This window comes from Diceros bicornis, chromosome 17, assembly GCF_020826845.1.
Source record: "Diceros bicornis minor isolate mBicDic1 chromosome 17, mDicBic1.mat.cur, whole genome shotgun sequence".
Taxonomy (NCBI): domain Eukaryota; kingdom Metazoa; phylum Chordata; class Mammalia; order Perissodactyla; family Rhinocerotidae; genus Diceros; species Diceros bicornis.
Window position 1 is genome coordinate 11361905 of NC_080756.1, and position 22497 is coordinate 11384401.

The 22497-nt window shown below is 57.8% G+C and overlaps 3 protein-coding genes across 15 annotated transcripts; all 3 read right to left on the reverse strand.

The window, feature by feature from the left end:
* Positions 1-3: 3 nt before the first annotated feature.
* LOC131415877 (solute carrier family 26 member 10-like) lies at positions 4-6822 on the reverse strand. 6 transcript variants are annotated; one of them, XM_058557791.1, is made up of 19 exons: positions 6474-6528; positions 6152-6243; positions 5893-6003; positions 5205-5362; positions 4848-5012; positions 4453-4605; positions 3649-3731; positions 3368-3515; positions 3145-3258; positions 2375-2452; positions 2196-2291; positions 1701-1807; positions 1522-1591; positions 1333-1449; positions 1160-1193; positions 998-1080; positions 852-906; positions 630-736; positions 5-315 (listed from the first exon to the last, which is right to left on the reverse strand). In XM_058557791.1, the coding sequence occupies exons 3-19, from the start codon at positions 5999-6001 to the stop codon at positions 277-279; spliced, it is 1716 nt and encodes a 571-aa protein (XP_058413774.1). In that variant the 5' UTR covers positions 6002-6003; positions 6152-6243; positions 6474-6528; the 3' UTR covers positions 5-276. The 6 variants fall into 6 exon arrangements, with proteins under 6 accessions (XP_058413771.1, XP_058413774.1, XP_058413770.1 ...); XM_058557788.1 differs by lacking the exon at positions 6152-6243 and having other exon boundaries at positions 4-315; positions 1333-1440; positions 6474-6822; XM_058557787.1 differs by lacking the exon at positions 6152-6243 and having other exon boundaries at positions 6474-6822.
* Positions 6823-8786: 1964 nt separating this feature from the next.
* ARHGEF25 (Rho guanine nucleotide exchange factor 25) lies at positions 8787-15700 on the reverse strand. Of its 4 annotated transcripts, none has more exons than XM_058557799.1 (16): positions 15532-15700; positions 15131-15245; positions 12634-12848; positions 12403-12498; positions 12245-12321; positions 12009-12075; positions 11715-11818; positions 11482-11551; positions 11273-11362; positions 11084-11176; positions 10847-10897; positions 10580-10657; positions 10182-10382; positions 9873-10053; positions 9466-9581; positions 8787-9075 (listed from the first exon to the last, which is right to left on the reverse strand). In XM_058557799.1, exons 1-16 carry the CDS (start codon positions 15628-15630, stop codon positions 8965-8967), a joined length of 1764 nt encoding a protein of 587 aa, XP_058413782.1. In that variant the 5' UTR covers positions 15631-15700; the 3' UTR covers positions 8787-8964. The 4 variants fall into 4 exon arrangements, with proteins under 4 accessions (XP_058413782.1, XP_058413781.1, XP_058413784.1 ...); XM_058557798.1 differs by having other exon boundaries at positions 9370-9581; XM_058557801.1 differs by lacking the exon at positions 10182-10382 and having other exon boundaries at positions 9370-9581.
* Positions 15701-16060: 360 nt separating this feature from the next.
* On the reverse strand, positions 16061-22374 carry DTX3 (deltex E3 ubiquitin ligase 3). Of its 5 annotated transcripts, none has more exons than XM_058557807.1 (6): positions 21279-22369; positions 19880-19944; positions 19612-19688; positions 18515-19244; positions 17102-17319; positions 16061-16762 (listed from the first exon to the last, which is right to left on the reverse strand). In XM_058557807.1, the coding sequence occupies exons 3-6, from the start codon at positions 19638-19640 to the stop codon at positions 16687-16689; spliced, it is 1053 nt and encodes a 350-aa protein (XP_058413790.1). In that variant the 5' UTR covers positions 19641-19688; positions 19880-19944; positions 21279-22369; the 3' UTR covers positions 16061-16686. The 5 variants fall into 5 exon arrangements, with proteins under 5 accessions (XP_058413790.1, XP_058413791.1, XP_058413788.1 ...); XM_058557808.1 differs by having other exon boundaries at positions 18515-19263; positions 21279-22367; XM_058557805.1 differs by adding an exon at positions 20403-20576 and having other exon boundaries at positions 16677-17319; positions 21279-22374.
* Positions 22375-22497: the final 123 nt, after the last annotated feature.

Sequence of the window (22497 nt, forward strand, 5' to 3'; positions counted from 1 at the left end):
CTCCAGCCCCACCCCTATGGAGAGAACTGGTGACTCTGGAGCTGGGGTGGGAGCTGATGAACACGTAGGTGAAAGCCATTTTTAGTTGTGTCTCTGCAATGCTGTGGGCGTAGAGCAAGGGGCAATAGGGGTCCGTGTGCAGACACCCAAACTCACTTCATGAATCCCAGAGGCTCTCAGCTTCGTTTGATTAGTTACATTAAGTAAGGGGGCTCGGGGGCCATGGCCCTCCTCACACACATATTGTTGGGGCCATCCACAGTCCAAGTGACCAGGTCAGACCCACACTGTGCAGGTCTTTGGACCAGTGTGCTCCTGGAAAAGGGAGGGGACAAGTCAGGAATAGATTAGATACCCCCCTCGCTCACCTAAGATTTGGCAGTCTTCTGAGGGGCACACCACCCTCTTTGGGACCCTGGTTCCTCAGTTCTTCACCCATAGCTGGGCCCAGTCTCCCTAGCTTAGTCTTACATGAACTAATCATTTCATCCTCACCCCTTCCTCCTTCATCTTCCTCCTCAGCCCCCCTCCCAGACTCCTCTGCCTGGATCTTCAGCCACTGGCTTGCACCTCACTTGCTATAGCCCAGCTCCTCCCTGCTTCCATTCATGTTGCTACTGCCCCCTTACCAGTCTCTCCAGGGCGTGAGCAGCTGCATCCTGGACACTCACAAACAGCTGTTCTGGGGTCACTCTGTCCAGGAGTCCTGCCTGGGTCAGTGTCCCCAGCACTGAGACTGTGTGGAGAGGGCGTCAGGCTCTCAGGTCCTAAGTCCACACTGGGTCCTCTTCCCTCCTCCAAGTGTCCATGCATTCCCTGGTCCAGGTCCCTCCATCCTCCACACCTCTTACCATTACAGTGAGCCAGGAGAAGATGGATCCCAGCATCTTGGCATCGGCTGGCCAGCTGCAGAGGTGGGGCAGGGGTTAAATCTTATATTAGAGGGTATGCATGGGATGATAAGGGGACTTTCTCCTCAACCTACCCTCTCCCTCACCTGTACCACTTCTCTGGCCCCAGCAGCATCTGCAAAGGTGACGCCACTGCAGTCTAGGACCACCACTCTGACAGGCTCAGCAACTAGGATAGGAGAAGGAAAGAGTGCCCAGACACCTCCATGGGTCTTGCCCAAATCTCCCACCTTGTCATCCCATCTCACCTGCATCAGGCGGGCCATCTGTCTTTGGAGTCTCCTGTGAGTAGAGAAGGGCAGTCACCACCTCCGAGACACAAGCATGAACATACACCCCTTGAGCACAACGATCCCCCTCAGAACACCCACCTACCTCCCGCTCCAGAGAAGCCACACTCCCTTTTGACCGAGTCCCTCACCTTGCCTCCTTCTCCAAGCCCCAGATGCCACTCCAGGTTGTGCCGAAACTGCCCACGGGTCCCAAAGTAGAGCGGTGTTGGATAGCTCAGGATGCAGAGCCCCGGGACCTGGAGGAGCTAAGGGGTCAGAGGGTCAGAGAAACATCCGGGTCTCATCTTCCCTTCCTTCTTTGGCTATAGCCCACCCACCTTGTGGTTCTCTCTGAGTGGCCTGTAGAGCTCCGTCCCCTCAGCCAGTCCAAGTGCCAGGCACCGCACCCTGGGCAGGAAGCTGGGGTCAGATTCCCAGCCTGACCTGGCTGGAGAGTCACCCCAAGTGCTCCGCTGTCCCCGTCCCCTCATCTTGACTTCCTCATCTCTTCTCCCACCTCTGGGTGCGGCAGACCACAGTCATCATGGAGAAGACCACACCTATGGCCAAGCCCAGGTCCACACTCAGGGTCACTACAGCCACCCATGTGACCATCCACACAGCCTGCAGGACATGGATAGGAGTGAAATGCCCAGAAGAAAGGCCAGACCATCCCTGCCAGGGCTAGGGGTCCAGGGGCAGTCACTGCTAGGGCAAGTGATGAGGACGGGTGGCCCAGGAGAAGGCAGAAAGAATGACGGAAGGAAGGGACAAGATTGGCCCTACAGGGGATACACAGACCTTGCACCAGCTGGGGAGTTACAAATATTCAGATCTGAAGGGGTTCAAACCCCACCCTTCGCCTTGTCTCTGAGTAAAGGGATTGGGGATGTGCATGTTAGGAGAAGGTGAGTTGCAGAATTTAGGACCAGTTAGTTTTAATCCAGGGCAGAGGCTGGGGATGCTGGTAAATGGGAGGGAGCAATCCGGGGGTAATGCTGCCATTTCTCACAAAGTCCACACGGCTGATGCGCCATAGTTGTGGAAGCTCCTGCATCTGGAAAAACATCTGGCGCATGCTGGAGATGTTGATGCAGGCCAGGACAGCCTAGGGACAAAGGAGGCGAGCTGACCACCCCAATATCCTGGCGTGTGCCCCCCCCAACCACCCCACCCCTCCTCTCTCCTCACCTTGGGCAGATAGTAGAAGAAGGGCCCCAGCCACAGCAGCACTGACAGGACGATGGCACAGGAGAAGAGGCCGGCCAGCTAGGGGCGGGAGGGGTGGAGGAAGAAGGACTCTCCCCACCCCGGTGAGAGCTGCTCTCCCTGCCTCCTCCTTGCAAGTCTCCCTCCTCCCAAATCCCCTCCCACACAGATACTCCTCTCTCTGCAAGCCCCTTCTTGATATTCTGCGTGTCATCCCTTCCTCTCCCCTTCCCCAACTGAATGCATATCATCCGCCAGTCTCCCCCTAGACGTGGTTCAGCTCCCCTGTTTGTGTAGCCCACCTCCATCTTAAATGCACTGTTGGATTACCCCAAAAGCGGCTAGCCACATGCTTAGGGCGCCAGCAAAGTAAAGGAAACCAAAAATATTAGGGGGAGACTTTGATATGTGATACTTCTTTTTAAAAGAAAATGTCCTCATAGGGAAAAAAATCAGAACATTGTCTCTTAAATTTATTTTGCAGTTTAGTATTGTTTCTATCTTGAACTACATACGTGGCACCATAAATGTTTTCAGTGCTTAGAGTTTACACAGGTCTCAATGGAGTTTTGTTATCTTCCATCTCTCCTATCTAGATAATCCCATCCCCTCACTCGTCCCCCTCACAGAGTCCCATCCTCCTCTCTATAGCTGCCGCCTGCATATCTACCAATCTTCTACTTGTTTCTCCACCACCACGACCTGACCTAGATGCCCACCCCCCCTTCTCCTCACCAAGGACGAGCTCTTACCTGTGTGTTCCCACCAGCATCCACCAGGAGGCTGGTCGTGGCCAATGTGGCGGAGTTGGGAAAGCAAGAGAAGAGGGAGGAGATGAGGTTGGAGACACCATGTGCCAAGAGCTCCTGGGGAGGGGCAGTGAGTGAAGAGGAGAGAGACAAAGGCATGGGGCGAGGGGGGCATATTAGGGGGGGCGTCTCCTGAATGAGGTGGGGCCCTCAGTCAGAGTCACACCTGGTTGGAGTCAATAGTGTAGCTATACTTGTCTGCATAGATGGAGGCCAGGGAGGCGGACACAGCAAAAGTAACCAGTGCCATGGGCAATGAGTCGGCCAGAATCCTGGGCAGCGCAGCCAGGTTGGGGAGGAGAGGTTGGGGAAATCTGGAGAGAGAGGGATCCATGGTGAGGGAAGATTACAGGGAAGACAGAGAAAATGGAGGGGGCAGGACAAGAGGAGGTATTGGGTGGGAGAGTTGTGAGAAGAGAAAGCTGGTGTCCTTTCATTCTCTCTTACCCTCCAGGAAGCAGCCCCACTATCTGGACGTTGTATCTCGTGTCCAGAGAAGAAGTGAAGCAGAGCACGGAGGCCAGAAGCACCTGGGAAAGAGACCAAATTAGGACATGGGAGGAGAAGGACCCCTGGCAGAGGCTGGAAGGGACTCAACCTGAGAGAGGGTCATAATGCAGGCTTAGGTGGTTGTGGGAGCGGCACCTGGGGGAGAGGGGATGTGTTTGGGCCGGGTGCATGACAACTGCTTTAGAGTGAAGGAGAATGGGGATGGGAAAGAGGAATGAGGTACACCTGGGGCTGTGGAGAGCAAAGGATGGGAGGAAGTAAGAGGGGCTCCTATGAGGGATCGGGGAGATCAGGAGGTACAACCGAGCCATTCTAAGTAGGGAAGCTGGGCTATATCTAGGGATGTATGGGGCATCTGTGGAGACGAGGAATGTTTATTGAGTGGGGAGAGAGAGAAATATAAGCGGGCGTGGAAAGGGAGATAACCATGAATTATAGTGAAGGACTGGGCGAGATGAGAGTGGATGTGCTGTGGCGAGCGACACCGCAAGGGGGCGCTGTAAGGAGGAAGACGGCCTTCTAGCAGGTCTAGAGGGGCCTCTGTGAGAGGAGGGGGAGCGCGTGGATGGGGGATTCCGAAGGGTCAAAGAGTTCTGGGAAGAGGCCTGGAAAAGGACACGTGTAAGCAGGGCCTCCCTCTGTGACCTCTCGGCATTCCACAAGGGGGCGGCAGTGGCCAGTTCCTACAGGTTGGGCAAGTTCTGTGCGGGGCGGGGGGCCGGACCCAGGAGCCATCCTCACCATGACGATTTCCCCCGGGATCGGAGTGGGGAGCCTGTCTCGGAACCTCACGTTCAATTCTTTGACCGGCAAGAGCAGCGCCAGGCTGAGCGCCGAGATGGTCAGTTCGGCCGGACTGCTCCGGGGCAGCGCCATCAGCACGGCGGCCAGCGTCTGCGGGCAGGGGCGGTGAGCAGAGGGCCGGGGCCAGGGTCGACTGCTCCCAGCGCAGACCCACCAGACGAGGCAAGGTCTCCCGGTCCCGATCAGGGCCTCCACCTCCGCAGCGACCCTCATTCAGCCGCGCGGTTCTAATCTCCTTTCCTCCGCCCCCGTCACACATTATCCCTCCACTCGCCGTCCTGCCTTCCTTTCTTTTCGGGTTTGCCTCTTCTCCACTGTTCTCCCAACCCCACCTTGAAGAGAGCGAAGCAGCCGATCTGGCGCGGGAGGGGCAACCCCAAAAGGCTCGGCAGTTGGGACACGAGCACGTGCAGCGCGGCCCCGCTGGTCAGCGCTTTGACCACAGGCTCGGACAGAAAGGTGGCCAGGACGCCGAGCTGCAGCGCGAACATCCCCAGCTACAGGAGAGAGGATGCTTCATCACCCCAGGAGGAGGAGCAGAGCAGGCAGAGCGCAGTGCGCCAGCGTCTCCGCGCACCTCTCCCGCCTAGACCCGAGCCGGAGACTTGTCCCTCCCCCTCCCCTGGCCCAATTCTCTCGAGCCCCTAGCTTGGATTCCCCCAGGGTCCTCTCCTGGTGTCCTCCCTCACCATCAGCGCCCCGCTCCCGAAGGCCACGGCCGCAGCCGCTCCCACCCGCTGAGCGTCCAACTGTTCCCTCTCGATTCCGCTCAGGTTCCTCCCAAGGGGTTCGGGGACCAGCCGCTCCACGGCCGAGCCCGTCATGAGGCTGAGCACGGCGAAAGTTCCTAGGGCCAGGGGACAAATGCAGAGATCACCAGCTGTGCCCCCTGGAGCACAGCGACAGCCCAGGCTCCTCGCTCTCGGCCCGGGATGCCGCTGTCTGACCCCTCTCCGAGGAGGCTGCTGCTCCGGTGGAGACCATGGGGCCGAAAGCGGGTGCAGCGGCCGGGACCCGATGGGGAGGGAGAAAAGGAGGGCGGACCAACCGCCAAAAACTGCCCCCAACTGCATCACTGCCTCCTCCTGCGGACGCCCCGAGAACTGCCTGCTCCTTTGGGTGACCGTGCATCTCTTCTCCCCTTTCCAAGTCCTAGAGTTGTTCGTTTTAACCAAACTTCATGGGGAGAAAAAGTCCGAGTAAACTCCCGCTGCTTTGCATACACTCAGCTCCCGCAGCAAGCTGCCCGAGGTCAGAGGTTCGCGGCAGGGGAGCGGCAGGGGCGGAAGGGAAGGCGCGGGAGGTGAAGACGGGAATAAGCCTCAAACCCCTGTCTATCTTCAGCCCACAGAGGAGAGGAGTCGCTGGGTCACTCACCTGTGGACAGGTGTCTCCCAGTACCCAACAAAGTGTAGATGAGGACGGGAAAGAAAGAAGTGTAGAGTCCGAAAACTGGGGGCACGGAAGTCAGGAGGGCAAAAGCCATGCCTGGCAGAGAAGTGGAAGGAAAGATCTTCTGTGTGTGGGTGGGCGAGGGTTGTTCCTCCTCCAGAATGCCGCCCCCGTTCCACGCTCTTAGAGGCTGGCACGAGGATGCTCAGTCATGCCACATGAGGGAACTGAGGGGTTAACGGACCTCGGTGGGAGGTCGTGGGGCGGGCAGGGTCACAGATCCGTGTCGGCCGAGTCCTGGGGGCCAGGCTTGGTGCTTCTCTCCAGTTCCCTGAGCTGGAACGCATGCGAGACTTCTCGCAGGATTGCGCGGATAAGGGGAGCTGGGGTTGGGGATCTGATGGAGCTCGAGAGTCCTTCCCCAGACCTTGGTCTCAGGTCCCTGTCTCAGAACCCTCAGCCACACTAACCCACCCCTTTGCTCCCGGGTTCCCAGCCCACCGCGCCCTCTCCACCAAGCCCTCTGGAGCTTGGGCCCGGGCCAGACTGGTGTTGGGGCTGCTCACCCTGGGGCACGTGCACGATGCCCACGGTCACTCCGGCCACCGCATCCCCGAGCAGCCAGGCCCGCCAGCGGTAGCGGGGCAGCCAGCGCAGCGGGGGCAGCCGCGCCAGCAGCAGGCGCCACGCCCCCGGTCCGGAACAGGCGCGGGCACGCCACCTCCACAGCCGGGTCAAGCGGGCCTCCGCCGGGAGCTCCGGTTCCTGCTCTGCATCCCCGAAGAGCTGCTGGAAGCGGCCCTCGGTGAGAGGTTCCCTGAACTTGGCGCCCAGGGGGGACTTGAGGTCAGAGGCCTCTCCCGGGCCTGGGCAGGTCCTGGCACCCAACAGCCCACTCATTCTGCCCTGGGTCACCTCCAATTCCTCCCAGTTTCCTCCCGGTCTTAAATACCCTCCGCCTGCTGGCCCTGAGTCCCGCCTCCAAGCAGCAGGGTCCAATGCGGCCCTGGAGGGGGCCCTCTCTTAGGGACCCTCCACAGTCAGGAGAGAGAGAGGGGCATCTCTACATCAGGCGTTTCCTCAAACATCCTTGGCCAGATCCCTCCCTCTGGAGCCTGCTACGCAGGATGGCTGTGGAAAGGTGTAGGGACCAGAGAGATAGGCCAAAAGACAGGGCACCCTCCACACCCAGCACCCTCTATTTACCACTCCTAAGCCTTTTGACTGGGGCCTCTTCACTCCTGGTTCCCTTCTGCACCTGCACTTTGGGCGCTGGCTCCTCTAGGGTTACTGGTCATTCCCAGAGCTGCTGCATTTCCCAGCAAGAAAGTTCAGGGTGGTTCCTAAGCCCCACTCTCCCCCCAGACCCAAATCCTCATGGGGTACAGCTTGCCCCAAGAAAGTGTAAGGTGCTCCATTGGCCTCAGCAGTTTCACACACTACTGAGATGGGATTGGATAAGGACAGAGAACCACCACCCCACACTTCCACAGGAGGCGCCTGGGCCTAAATTCCCAGTTCAGGGCTTCAGGGAAAATACTGAACTGATAGGAGATTTTGATTTTATTTCTTAGAAGGCAAAAAAGCTGAAGTACCATTTATTACATTCAAGTGCTAGTCACAAAGTAGGCGCTCAAAAACACATTTGTGGTTAAATTAAGTACCTAAGGGTCACCCACCAACCTCATATACCCCTGTGGTCCCTAAAGAGATACAAAAGTTTTGAGCTCCAGAATCCTGTTTGCCCCATCCCCTCCTCCATTCACAAGAATCCTCAGCACCACTCCCCCTCACCCTCTGGTCCCCAGTCCCTGACCCCAAAGCCCTGGGGGTGGGGTACAGTAAGGGTGGGTCTCCCCTCTTCAATTCCTCCTATTGTTCCCCAGAAGTCTTATCTGGGCTGTACGTCCTGTCCCCCCCTTAGAGGTCCCTCCCCCCATTGTCAGCCAGAGGGACCTCAGGCCCTCAGGGAGGCTCCAGCTCCTCCTCACCCTCCCACCCCAGCAGTCTATTGTCTACTGAGGAAGCTCAAGTACACGTGACCAGGCCCAGGGGACGGGTGGACACAGTGGACATACTGATGCCCAAGGACCCAGGACAGGGCTTCTGGACATGGGTCTCTGCACGTTTGGCTCGCTCTGTCCCAGAAGTTGGGGGGGGTGAAGACCCCTTTGGGATCTCTACTCTTGGGTCTGTGGCTTGAAGAAGAATCCCTTCCTGCTCAGTGTGGATATGCCTTATGATCTCCCAGACAGGAAAAAAAAAAAGAGACCCAGAGCCAGAAGGGGCCACAGCCCACGGCATCCTCTCCGCCTTCCTCTTCTCCTTCAGCTGAACATGGAGGCCTCAGAAGGAAAGGTACATTGGGCATTTGGTGCTTTAGAGGCTGGGTGTTGGGTGAGCGGTGGGAAGTCGCATTACACTGGGCTTTCCAGGGGGGTCTAGAACAGAGGCCAGATGGGAGGGAGAGAAGGGTAAAGGGGAGGATACATCAAGGATCTAGGGGTTCCAGTGGCCCCAAGCTCCAGGTCTGGACTGAGAGATGCTGCAACTGCAGGTGAGGGACAAGAGAGCAACATCTTTCATCTTCCACCCTGTGCCCTTCTCCTTTTACCAGACCCCTCCTCAGACAACTGATTTGAGAGGCCAGCTGATCTCTTCCGTGCCAGTTCACCCCACTGAACCCTTCCCTCTGCCAAGACAGCAGCCTTAATGATATAACAAAACCTTTATTCTCAGAAAACAGAAAAAACAAAATCAAAACCAAAACCAATCATTTGTATCTGGCCCTTGCCCCAGCCCTCCCACCCACCCACATATCCTCCTTTTGGGGGATCTGTAATGCATGCATAGGGGTGGGAGCTGAAGGAATCTGCGTACAAAGAAGTCCTTTTGAGTCTAGGTACCCTCCTCCAAGTCAACACCCCTCCCAGCCTTGCCCGCCCTCTGGACACACCAAGAGGGAGGATTTCCGGGGGCGGTGCCAGAAGGATTGCCCTGAAGTTCCTTGAGGGAATCCGGTGGCTGAGTCAGCACCACCCCCATGGCCTTCACCAGTTACAGCTCATCTTCATCCAGCTTGGCAAGTCTGGCTCGGCAGGGAGGGGTGTTTGGAATTGGTGGAACTGGAGAAGAGTCATGAGGAGCCTGGGGGATGTCACTGAGGGCCTGAAGAAAGACTCAAGTCAGAGGATCAAAAAGTTCAGGAATCTGCCCTCACTCCTGTCTTTTCAGTGTAAGCCTCTACCCAGGCCACCTCCTCTTGCCAGACATCTTAGGTTATCTGAGACCATCAACTTCTCCCAAGGTTAAACTGGAAGAGGGGAGGATAAGAGATGGGAAGTAGGAAGGGGCAGACAAAAGGAAGAAAGGAATGATCTGGGGGAGGGGATTTGGGGATCCCTGAACCAGACAGGCCCTCCCCACTCTGCCCCTACAACCAGGGAACTCCATTCCTCATACCTGTGTGTCCAGGGGCAGGGCGGCTCTGGCCACCTCCCCTTTGGGCAACAGCAGCAGGGAGGGGAGAGAGCCATTGATGGGGGCGTGTGTGCTGACCTGGGCCCGGTCTCCAGGCCGAATTCTCCCAGGGCTCCCCACCCCAGGCCCTCCTGGCCGCCCTAGGCTGTTGGTCTGGCTCTCCCGTCTCTGGTACTCAATGGGTGACTGCAATGCTGGGGCAAAGACAGGAACAGAAGGAGAGTTACGGCAGAGACAGGTCCTTTCCCTAGGGGCTCTGCTCAGGCCATCCTCCCTCTTTGCCCTGCCTCCTAAGGACTGTCAGTCAATGTAAATTGCTGGGGTTTTAGGGGATTCTGAGTTACCAAATCTTGAGTGGAATAGTGGGGATGAGGGATGGGGAGAAGCCAGGTTCAGAGGGCAGGGATTGGAGATTGGGCAGTGAGGGATTCGGGGGTCAACGGGCTCAGGGAGCATGGGTCGGGAGGGGAGGGTGAGAGCTTCACCGTTGAGAAAGTCCCGCTGGCTTTCCAGGATCTGAGCCACTTGCTTGATCCAGGCCTGACTGACCGCAGGGTCTGTGGTCTGCAGGACATAGCGCTGGATCCCACCCTCTGGCCCTCTGGAGGTCAGGGCAAAGCGGCAAGGGTCACCTTGGAGGTTCCCCTCCAGTCCCAGGCAGCTCACCTGGATTGGCAAATAGGAGACAGCCCCCAAATTCTTCAGGCCCTCTCTGGTTCTTGCCCCCTCCCACAAATCCAAGAGCCAGCCATCCTCTCAGAGGCCTCGCCCCTCCCGGTCAGAGCCCTCCCCACCTTGATGCTGCTCTTGTACACATATCCAGGCTGCGTGCCACCTCGCACTCCTCCTCCCAGGGCCTCGCTGAAGATGACGATTTGCTCAAAGAGGAAGACACGCCTCTCTCGACCCCGGGAAGAGAGCAGCCCCCCAGACTCAGGCTCTGTGACCCAGAATGTGTCCTGGCCCAAGAGCTTCCCCTGAGCAGTCAGTTTGCCCTACAACCAAAGGATAGTGGCCTTCGAGAAAAAAACAAGAAAAGGGGCAACTCTCTGCTCCTCCCTCCTTCCCCTGACACTCCCAACCAACCAAGGAGTCAGCCCCAGGAGAGGACAGTCCCCCATAATGACCTCCCCAGTGCTCAGATGCGGGTAGAAGAGCACTGGGCCTCCAGTTTCCTGCTCCATCCCCATACCTCAAACCCCCGAAGTCTCCCCAGGGTCATCATGTCATTGCAGCGCTTGGGCACGAAGCACATGACCTCCACAGCTTGCTGGGACCCAGGTGAAGAGAGGAGCATTGTCATTGTTGGGAAGGAGGCCTCTTCAGACGGTGTTTCAACCCCCAACCAGCCTCCCCCTGAAAACCAGGCAGCTCTACACCACCCAAGGGGCTGGGGGACCCAGGAGACAAAGAAGATAAGGTGTGTGTGGTGTATTCTGGAAGATCTGGGAGTCCTCACCTCCAGCTCTTCAGTATCCATCCCAGCTCTACTATAATACTTCAGAAAATCCTAAGACGTAGAAAAGAAATGCTCAGGGAGGTCATAAGGACATCCTCAGAAGCTCTCACATCTTCCCCTGAGGACACAGGTGAGGACCCCCAGGAAGTCTGGGGGGAGCCTTAGGAACCCTAGGGAGATGGAGGAGGAAAGGGCTGTCCCAACCAGTTGTGCCCCCAGGGAGCTGGTGGTCCCGACCTTGAGCAGCAGCTGGTATTTCATGATCCTCTGCACTGGTTTGATGAGGAGGTCGTTGAGCTGCAGGCGGTGGCCCAGCTGCTGCCGGAGCTCCTGGGGACAGGGACAGGGACAGGGGGGTTATGCAGCCTGGAAAGCCTGCTCATGCAGATTCTGTCTCCCCTCCCCCAAGGTACCTCAGACACTGACCTCAAAGTAGCTGTCCCCAAATTCTGACACCACATGCTCTGACTTGGGCTTATTCTGACAGTACACCACATACATATGCAGCCGGCGCTCCTAACAGGGGCAGAGTTTAAGAATGAGCAGGGTTACCAAGGAGAGAGAGCCCATCTTCAGAGACCCCTGACCCAGGCCCAGACCCCTTCCCTCCTGGTCCCCACCCCCTCAACCCTCACGTGTTTGATGAATAGCTGAGCCAGCCAATCAGGATCCTTCAAGCACCGCTGTAGCTCCTGCAGGAAATAGCTGGAGGAGTTGGCAGGGAAAAGCCAGGTCAAATACCCCGACTGGCAATGTAGAGCTGTCCGCCCTAGTAGTGCTCCCCATGAAGCCTCTCTAAACATTCCTCAGGCACCAATGGGCCCAGCCATATGCCCCTCCCCCTCTCCCTCAAGGATCCACCACTCACTCTCGATGCCACTCATAGATTTGCTGGATGTTCCCAAACACAATCCTGTCACGGCCTCGAAGGCTCTCAGGGACCCCCTGAACAGCCATGGTGGCCATATAACCCTGTGGAAAGGTTGGGGTGGGAGTATGAATGTGTGGGGCCAGTCCTAGTGGGAAACCCTCCTCCCCAAGAAGTCCAGGATGTAGGAGGGACGGGGAAGGTGGAACAGAGGAGCACCAAGGCAACTCCTAAAATTAGCCCTGAGCAGAGGGAAAGGGCTGGGCCAGGGCTGGGAAGGGAAAAGGGAACTACCTCCACAATCTGCCCCAAGTCATCCACGTACATCTTCTCTGTCTCTACCAGTTCCCTCAGGACATACCTGGGAAGAGAGCAGCAGTGCGCATCCTTGGTTTAGCCACTTCCTCGTGGACTAGCAGCCCCTTCATTACCACAGCCAATCTCAGAGGAAATTTCAAGTCTCAGATCTAAAATGGGAGGGACAGTCCTCGGGAAGTTGCGGGGTGGAGGAAGAGTGTGTGGACACTTACATACTCCTTTCCAGAGCCTTTTTCTTCTGTTCCTCCTCACTCTCAGGTGCTTGGGACAAAGTCTCCTCCTCAGGTGGCTAGAAGGGAAGAATATCCTAGAGTAAGCAAACGGATGCCTCTTGGGTGAGGGGAGTCGCTCCAGACCCATTTCTTCATACCTGCGTCTTATCTCCAGGGCCCTTCAACAATGTGGTCAGCAGGGTCAGTTCTGGCAGCTCCTCTCCTGTGGCTAGAACTGGTTCCAGCATCCAGTTCTTGGGGCAAAGGTCAAGTTTCAGAGGACAGTAGTTATATCTCTCCAATGACCAGTGGCCCCCAACCTGCCCTCTCTCCCAGTGTCCTTAATGGATGTCCTGCATCCATGCTCACCTCATATGGTCCCTGCTCACCTCATATGGTCCAGCCTGGCCACCGTCTGCCTCAGTTTCCACACTGAGACAATGTTTAGAATGATCCAACCATCTTCTCAGGCTACTGACTGGCCCTGGAGGGCCCGGGGAACAGGGGCCAGAGCTGAGGCCAGAGCTGGGGCCAGAAGGGGCAGCCAGGCCTGAGGCAGCTGAAGCTGAGATGCTCCCCTCACTGCCAGCAATGGAATAGGACTCTAATGGGGGGGAGGGGGAGAGGGGGAGATAGATATTGCTCCAGCTCCAGAGTCAAAGTCCCTAAGGAGTTCCCCAAGTCTCCTTTCTATGATGCTCAGCCCCTCTCCCAAGAGAGCTAGAGGGGTTGCTCTCTTGCCACCCTCATTTGAGTTGGCCAGGATAGAAAATTCCAGCAGGACACCTTGTGAGGAGGGTCAGTAAAGACCTGGCTCCGCAGGCCTGGAACCCCCAGTTACATGTGGAGGTTCCCTCATATCCTGAGCATGGCACAGATGTGGGGGTGGGGGCAGCCATCTGGGGCAGACACTGGAAGCTGGGGGTGGCCATCTGCTCTCTTACAACCCTCCCCCTTCCAATGGGTACAGACCATTCTCTGAGAAGGGGAGAAGAAAGAGAGCTAAGAGCCCATCTGCCACCCCCAGACCTCTCCTCCACCAATTACAGTAACGACTATAAAAAGACAAGACTTCTGCAGCCCACCTCCCCAACCCAGGCACAAACCCAACAGGAGGGGCAAGTGAGGAGAGCCCATCAGGGTTATCTTTGGCCTGGGCTCAGGGACAGAGGAGCTGCGATTTGTGATAAAGCCCCTGGGAGACCCTTCATCCTCATTCCTCCATCCCCTTGTCCCTCTTCAGATCTGAAATCAATTCTCAGCTAAAGGATTTGAGGGAAAAGGCGGTTCTAGGCCTAAGGGGATTGTGGATGGGTTTCTCTCACACCCAGTTGACTACAGGAAAGAGAAGAGTCCCCTGCCCCTTCCCCAGTTTCCTTAAGTTGAACTGATAGAAATTTGGAGGCAGAGGGATCTTAGAGGAATTATCTATGAAGTCACTTTCCTGGAAAACACAAGTACAGCCTCCAGCCTCTAAATCCCTAGGGCCAGGGCCGACAGATGTCCTGAACCCTCAGCCCGCCCCCAACTCAACACTGGGCCCTGGCGACCTCGCACTCACCACGTCCCCCCCGGGCGAAGCAGCAGCCGCATTTTGCCAGCACTTTTCGGATCACATGGGGACAGGCACAGCGACCCCCCTTGTGCCCCCCCCGCATGGCGCCCGGGCCCCCCCGCACCCCCCACCCGGGCCGGCCATGCAGGGGGAATCACGGGGGGCGGGGCGGGGACAGCGCAGGGCGCACACCCCCCCTCCCTCCTACCCCGCTCCAGGCTGGGGGAGGGGGGGAGGGAGGGAACAGGGAGGGGGCGTCCAGGGGGAGGCGGAAGTCTGGTCTGGAGGAGGGCTGGGGGCTCTGCAGAGAGGGCGGCGCGGGGCCCGGCCGCCGAGCTGGGCGGGGAGGGCTTCCGGAACCCTATCGGTGCGGGGCCCAGGGTCCAGATGTCCAGCGGGGAGGGGAGGGATAGTGGGGAAGGCTGGGCCGGGATGCGGCAGCCGCTCCAGCTCCGTCGCCGGCCTCTCGGGTTGGGGGTGGCTCTAGGCCCGGGCAGAGAGGAGGCGGGGGCCGACTCCCCGAGCCACTGGCGCTGCGCGGGTCCCGGCCGAGCCGCGAGCAGAATAACAGGCCCCGCCGCGGTGCTGCCGCGGGGAGGGGCCTCTGCGGCCCAGCTCCGCCCTCTCCCTCCAGTCCCCCCTCCGGCCTGTGCCGGGTTCCCGCCCCAATACCCCCTCCCCCAGGCACCACCACATTCCCACTCCACGTCCCCAGCGCCTCCGTCCCTCCTCCCCGGCCTGGGCTCCCCCGCTCCGAGTTCCCCCTCGCTCCCGCATCTCGGGCTCTGAGTGCGGAGCGCTGGGCTGGGGGTTAAGCCGGGCGGTGGGGTCTGCCCGGGTCGCCCCTCGGCCTCTGCGGTGGGGTAGGGCGCGGTGGATGGGGCCTTGGCCTGTGCGAAGATGTCCTGTGGTTGGGACTGTCCCTAGCCGCTTGGGGTAGACAAGGCCCCCCCCAGTAGGGGGTGCGTGGATGGGGAGCTCTTTGTGGGGAACATAGCCCAGGTGCCTTCCTCTCGCCGGACCCTTCTTTCCTCCAGGCCCCGGGACTCCAGCTGAGACTAATCACCAATTAAGGCGAAGTCCCGAGCCTGGGCTGGCGAGAGGCCAGGGGTGGGGCGCGGGGACACTCCTCCTGCGGGGGCTCGGGACCGGGTGAGGTGGGGGACACACAGCGGACTAGAGGGCGAGAAGAAGCGTGGAGGTCTCAGCGATTAAATGGGTCTCATGCAAATTAGATGCGAACCTTTATGCTAATAAGAGCAGCAAATCTTTGAATTCGCCACTTTGCGCAGGATGACAAACTGTGCCCCACCCCACCCCCAGCTTCTTACCGGGCAGTGGAGCCCAGGCGGGGACCTCCCGTTCACGCTCCCCTCTCTGGTCCCCCTCTGTACAGTCAGACTCTGGATCGGTTCCCCCCGGCCCTAGGGGGCTTCTCTCTGGGAGCTGCGTGGAGAGAATGATCTTAAGGAACCCGCCTTCCACGCCCAGCCTTGACCTCCCGCTTCCCCTTCTCCCTCCTGTCATGATCCACGTTGTTATAAGGGGGTCGCCAAGGCTGGGGTGCAGGGAGTGGTTCACCCAGAACGTGGCTACGACCCTCTTAATGGAACTCTCGGATTCCTGCGACTGCCCCGCAGAATTCCTGTTTGCGGGTAAATTGAGTTGTGGGGTGCAGCCGGCTTGAAGCCCCCTAAAGACCCCGGACCCAACCGTGGTGCCCCTTTCTTACCCCCTCCTGCCCGGGTAGGGCGCATGCGCGCAGCATGCCACCCATGACCCCCAGTATCCGGTCAGTGCGGCCAGGGGCGGGGCGGTCCGGGGGCTTCATGCTGGACCCCTACCCTGATCCAAGTTTCAGGGCCGAGGGGGCACGGAAGCTGGGGGGCTCCGAGGTCTGCGTGCGTCCGGGGAGTTGCTGCCGCCGAATCCGCCCCCTGCCCGGCTCCGCCCCCACTCCCACCCCAGCCAAACTTCTCTGAAGGGATAGGGTTGTTCCTTTCTCTACAACCGTAGTTCGACAACAAACAAACTCCTCTTAATCCCGATTCCAGCTTCGACGCGTGATCCAGGGCTTCGCAGTGTTCTTAGAGAGCTCGCTACGCACAGGCCATCCCCCCAGGCCCTCGGGAGGCAGGGAGACTGCGAGGCACACAGGGATCTCCCGATCACCACCCCCTCCCCTTCTCAGCAGTCCTGCTCCCCACCCCATCCCCACCCCCACCCCCACCCGGTCCACAGAACAGAACGGGTGTGGCATAGAGAGTTGCATATTTTACTTTATTTTTATTAAATTAAAAGCTACAGTCTGGCAGCGATTCCAGAACAGGGTAAGGAGGCTCCTTATAGGGGGCAGAGAAGAGCGAGAGAAAGACAGACAGAGACACAGGAGAGAAAGGACGAGGTTAAGGTAGAAGGGGAATTGTTTCTGAAGAACACACACAGCCGGCTCCATGGGGGCTCACAGCAGCCCAATAAGCCCCCTGAACCGACAAGTTCAGCAGGAGCAGTATGTGGGGGCAGGGGGGTTGAAGAGACCCTGCCCTCCCCACCCAGGTCCTTTCTCAGCTTACTCACTGGAGCACAGCACAAACCAGAAAAAGCCAAGGGCAAGAGAGGGCCAGGGAAGCTGGGAGTATGTACATAGGAGGAGGGGAGCAGGGCCTGGGACCCTGCCAGAAGGGAGTGGCTCACACTGCACTGAAGCACTCGGCCAGTGGGGGACAGGGGACGGGACTGCCCCCTTCCTCTCTGAACTCCTTCCCCAGTCAGACAGGTCCCCGACTAGTGTGGTGTGGGGGGGGGGGCAGAGGGAGAGAGGAGAACAGAGGCTTCTGTTGGGTCCTAGTGGAGGAGAACGGCAGGGGCCTTGCAAAGGGGATGTCCTTCAGTCATCTGTGATACCCTTGGCTCTCAGCTCCTCTTGCACCCGGGTCAAGTAGGTGGGGTCCGGGTACCCAAACCTGGGAGTTTGAGCAAAGAGAAATGAGGGTCAGGGTTAGCTGTTGGGGCTTACTCATCTTACCCCATGCTCACCCTCGTTCGGGGTCCCCATTCCAGCCCCTCCCCACCTCCCCTAAGGTTATCCAAACTTAGCCCAATTCTGCTTATTTTTGTAGGATAAGCCGTGCCCATCAGGACCAGGTTGAATGTAGGAGAAACTGGGATGAAAGATGGTTGAATAGTTTGGGGGCGGTCCTCTCCAGTTAGGAGGCTCCCAGAGAGAGAGGGTTGATGCTGTTCCCTCAGTGGGAATGGAGAGAAGGGGAGGAGCCAGGGGAGGGGAAATGAAGGAGCCGCACAGCTGGGGTCCTCCGGTGCAGCTGGTCTTGTGGTGGATGTCATTCCAGGTGATGACATTCGGTCTCCCTGTGGTCATGGACGTGCCGATAGTGAAGGTGAGACGCTGGTCAAATGCCTTGCGGAACAGGGTCAGCACCTTGTTGCCCTCAGGGCAGTCCGGGAGGTAGGCCACCCGTGTGGTGCCAGGATACCGAACTCCTGGGTTTGGGTGTTCAGCCTGGAAGGAGGGGGAAGAAGCAAAGTGGGCAGTGAGCAGCGGGACATCTTAAGGCCTATGACGCCAATGGAAGGTCGCCCTGGCCAGCCTTCTCTCTGTGTACCCCCAGCTAATGCTGACAGGGCAGCCACAGGCTGACACCCCTTCAGGGAAGGAGAGTCTCTGGGGTCTGGGCAGCAGGAGCTTGTTTCTGGACAAAATCCTTATTGTTAAGAGGTTCTTTCTGCTGTCTCGATCCCTCAAGTCTCAGTTCAGCAACAAATGGATTCTCAGAAGTGATGGAAGGTAGCTGGTCCTTACTCTCCAGGTAACTCAGCAGAAATGTGAAGACAATACTTTATCTTTCAGCCTTCCCTTCTCCACCTGACAACACTCCCAATGCTTCTTCCAGTGTCTAACCTGTTCCATTTTTCTATTACCCTTCTTCTGAGCTTCCTCATCCCTCTGAAAACCAGACCTGGAAATTACTTTCTCAAGCAGGAAGATACCTGTGGGCTCTCGACCACTCCTGGTTTTTTTTATTTTTGTGTGTGCGTGTGTGAGGAAGATCAGCCCTGAGCTAACATCTGATGCCAATCCTCCTTTGTTTTTGCTGAGAAAGGTTGGCCCTGAGCTAACATCTGTGCCCATCTTCCTCCACTTTACATGGGACGCCACCACAGCATAGCTTGATAAGTGGTGCTCCAGTGCGCACCCGGGATCCGAACCTGCGAACCCCGGGCCACCAAAGCAGAGCGTGCGCACTCAACTGCTTGCACCACTGGCCCCAGCACTCCTGTTTTAACCTTCCACTGTCATCAAGGTTTTCCTCTCTCATAAATCTGGAACGAAGTAACACTCCCAGCTCTGTTAGGAGGGTTAGATCCCTTCCCGCTGTGCCTGCCTGCACCTGAGCCGCCATCTCCACAGAATTCACCTCTGCCAAGAATGTCTGTCGACATGCAAGTTCACGAAGGACACAGTATTCAACTCCTTTCTCTCATACCTGATTTTCACGTGCGCCTTGGGGTCATGGGGATGGAGAAGCTGGGCCTCAAGGGGATGTCCTAGCTCCAGGGCACTGAGTGGGAAGGCATGCTGGGAGACAGCAAGACTGTATCCCATCTAACACTCACTCACCCTCACCCAGTTTTCTCAGGTCACAGAACGAGCCTGGGGAAAACCGAAGGGTAAGGGCAGGCTGGAGTCTTCTTACCCCCTGGACACCGGGCGGGAAGACGTACTGGATGACGATGGTGCCGTACTTCTCATAGCTGGGCAGTAGGAGTGTGGCGTCCTTAGAGACCAGCATCCGCCCATTCTGGGGCTGGTTGCCCACCAGCTGCCCGTAGAAGCGCCCGCACATGGGGCAGGCCTTCTTCACCTGCAGGGCCCGGGTGATACAGCCCTCACAGAACGAGTGCCGGCACTTCTCCAAGGTCTTGGCGTTCTGGATCTCCCCCAGACAGATGGGGCAAGTGCTCTCCTGCTCTTCTGCCTCTTCCCGAAGGCGGGGAGGAAGAGGAGGGGGCAAGGGAGGTGGAGGTGGGGGGAGTCCCCGTGCCCCTGGGGGCAGGAGCGGGGCTGCTCGGAGAGGAGGTGGGCCTGGGCGGTGCAGCTCGGGGTGCTCCCCCCCACCCCCCAACGCCAGGCAGCCCATAAGCTCCCCCTGCCTCTGAGCTTTCTTCAGCTCTTTCTCTGCCTCTTTTAGAAGCCCCTTGAGAGCCTTCCGGGCCAGGTAGAGCCCATTGGGAGGGGCCGGGGGGGGGCCCTGTGGGGAAAGCTGGAGAACATAGATGTCAGAAGTCTCGCCATCTATGAGGATGGACACACGGTGCTCCTCGCGAAGCCGGGCCAGTCGGGCTGGGGTCTCCTTGCTCAGGAAGTCCCACACAGGCTTGGAGACAGTCACTTTGTTCTTGCAGGTGCCTCCACAGGCTGCCATTCTGGACAGGACGAACGACACTGCCCCCAGGGTGAAAGGGACTCAGGGTGGGGGGTCCCCATTTGACAAATGTCAGTGCCTCCTACTTCAGGTTCCTTTCCAAACCTGTATTACCTCTACTCTCTCATAGTCCCAACTCCTCCCTCTAGTTCATTTTCTATCTCCTCTCATCTTTCAAACCCCAGCACCCACTGAAGAGCAAGCAAGAAAGTTTCTATAACTTTGTTACTATCATCTAGGCCAAGCATCAGTCTTGGTTCTCCTTACACTCCTCCCAAGATCACAGAAACGATCTGCCCCTCCCCCCTCTGAGTGAAAACCGGGTTCTTTCAAGGGGAGGGAGACTTTTTGACCTCCTTTTTGCTCACTTTGATCCTGAAGAGCTTAGAATTGGCATGCAGGCTCTCCCTCTGTGTCCCTGCTCCCTACTTGTAGGTTGTGTGACCTGGTGGGTGGAAAGGAAAAGGAAGGAAAGTGAGAAACCCCTTCCCCCCATCCCACATGCCCCTACCCAACAGCCCACCGCACAGAGATGGGAACCTGGGTGTCAGTTAGTGGGAATGGGATTACTTGGAACATGGAATGGAGGAAACCAATTTAAAGGTGAAAATTGAGGTTCTCTTGGGAGGTAGATACCTGGAAAGCCCATGGACGGAAACAGCAGCAGAAATCCCTCTATTTCCACACTCGGCTGACCAGGACTGGGGGGAAGGGAGGAAGGTAAAGGGTTATGATGACAAAGGTTAACATTTTCCCCAGCCAGTCCAGACACAAAACAAAAACTCCTCTTCCATTTCCTCTCCTTCTTTCCTGCAAAATTCCCTCCCCAGCCACTCCCCAAGTTGCTAAAGAAGGAACTTGAACATGCTAACTTTCCTCTTTTCTTCCCCAGCTCTGAGGATCTCCAGAAAGCCTGGGTGCAGATAAGATAAGTCAGGAAGGGAAAGACCCACGCAGATGGAGGTCTTTCTTGCCACCTCCCTCAGATCACATGGACAAGAATATCTCCTATGCTCCCCAACTCCTCGCCCTGCTCCACATTCCCAAATAATTCAGCCCCTAGGGAGCCTTCCTTGAGAGCTAACCCAGTCCCTTCTGCGGAAGTCTGTTTGGAATGTGAACAAAGTGGCAGCAGCCCCTGCAATAACGAAGTTCTCACCCTCGCCTTATAAACCCAGCGCACGGAGGGCGAAGTGCAAGCCGGTCAGCAATCTAGCCCGCATTTAGGGAGGGGTGGGGCTCCCTCAGGGACTCGGCTGGAGGAGCCTGATGTTTCCCCTGAGTCTGGCCACGTTCAGCTACAGAGCTGTCCCTACACCACCTCCAAATGCAGCTCAAATAGAAAGAGGGGCCATTAGTGTGACCTCAATTCCTTGACTGATCCAAAGGGGAGCGGATTTCCGTTTGTGCCTCCACCCTAGTTCCCTCAAGGCCAGATGCACCTCGAGATTTAGAGAGTGAAACTGGACCCCGAGAGCTTCGGTTCATACTGTCTGTCCAGGTGGAACACGCCCCTCCCCATCAGACGGAACCCAGGAGCTAGGTGTCCTTAGCTCCAAGTCCTGCCGGCACGGAAAAGGGAGGCGGGGCCACAGTTTATGCTGGGTCTCTGATTCCTCTGGGGCAACCCAGGCCGGACACGGAGTCAGTCCCTCCCTCCAGAGAGAGGCCTGCAGAGGGGCAGCCGGGAAGGGCAAGGGTCCCGGGGGGCATCAATCGAGGCAGCTGCACCCCTCCCCCCACGACGTCCTGCAAGACCCGACCCGGAACCAACTCCCCACATCGCCCTCTCGCCGGAGCTCCCGGAGCCCCCTCATGGGTGCATGTCGGCCGATCGCGGTCCCCAGAACCCCCAAATGGAGGCCAAGGCTGGAGGGTGATAGAAAGAGGATCGGCCGGGCGTGGGGGAGTCGGGCGCCGCGCGCGGGGGAAGGAAGCGGAGGAGGGGGCGCAGGGGGAGCGGGAGGGCGCGCGGGGGGTGCGAGCCGGGCCCGGGGGGCGCGCGGTGGGTGTGGGGGTCGCCAGGCTCACCTACCTCTCGTCAGCGCCGCCATTGCCGGTCACATGACTGAGGCTGTTGCTGGGATGACGGTCTGGGCCTTAGCAACAAGGAGGGGGGAGACCCTGAGAAGGTGGGGGCAGTTTGCAGGGGGTGCAGACTGAAGGGAAGGGAACGAGGGAGGACGGCACCCTCTTCCCCCCTCTCGGTTGATAACCACCGTTTCCTTTTGACCTCTTCTTTCCACCAGCCCCTGCCCTTCCGCCCCAAAACAAAAATGGAGGCGCCGTCCCAGTCTTTGGAGGAGGGGGTGGCGTCCTGGAACCGAGGGTAGGAGGTTAAATCCCTCAGAGACGCCACTCTTCTCCCTTCCCCTCCCGGCAGGAACCCTCTCCCTTTTTCCCAGCCAGCTGCGTGGCAGCTGCTGGGAGCTGGTGGTGGATGGGTGGGTGAGGAGTGTTGGTTTAGGTAGATGGGGAAGAGGGGCAATTTTTTTGTGATCCTTATGCTGGAAGGGCCTTTGAAGAAGAATATGGGATGGGAAGAAGAATCACAGTAAAAAGAATAGCATTGGTTCTAAAAGATAAACCCCAGGACTAAACCATTTCAATCCCCTCCCTCATCTCTTGCCTTTACCTAGATTGTTACCTTCTGTGACCCCAACAACCTGTTCCCAGATGGCTATTGGTGAGCGCCTCTGATTTTTCTCTTTCCACAAACAGGGATATTGAGGCTGGTGCAGGATAGGGAGTGAATACATTTTTTTTAAATGCCTTGGCGGGGGGGTGGGGTCAAGTCTATGGTTGAAATAGTTAAAAACTCTCACAGAAAAAAAGAAAGCTGTGCTCTGTTCTGCTTCCCACATCAGAGCAATCTCCGCCCCCAGTCCAACTCACTTCCCTGGGGTCACATCAAGCCAGGTTTTTCCACCAGCCAAATGGCCTCCTCCCCAAGCAGTACTGATCTCCTAGACTGGCAACAACCTCTATTTGTCCACCCCCTTTCTTCACTCCCCCTCTGGGCTGGAGGGTTGGTCACTTTCTTCTTCACTTTCCCAGGACCTTGCTGTATGTACTCTTCCTGCCTTCCAGGCAGAGGACATCTTCCCCAGGAAGCCTGGGGGAACACTGAATTCCATCTCTTTTAGCTCCTGCATGCTGCCTGCGGTGCGTGGTGCGTGGTGCGTGCGTGCGTGCCTGAGCTGAGAGGCTCACTCATCTTTACTGAGATGGGAGTGTGATCAAGCCCAGGACCT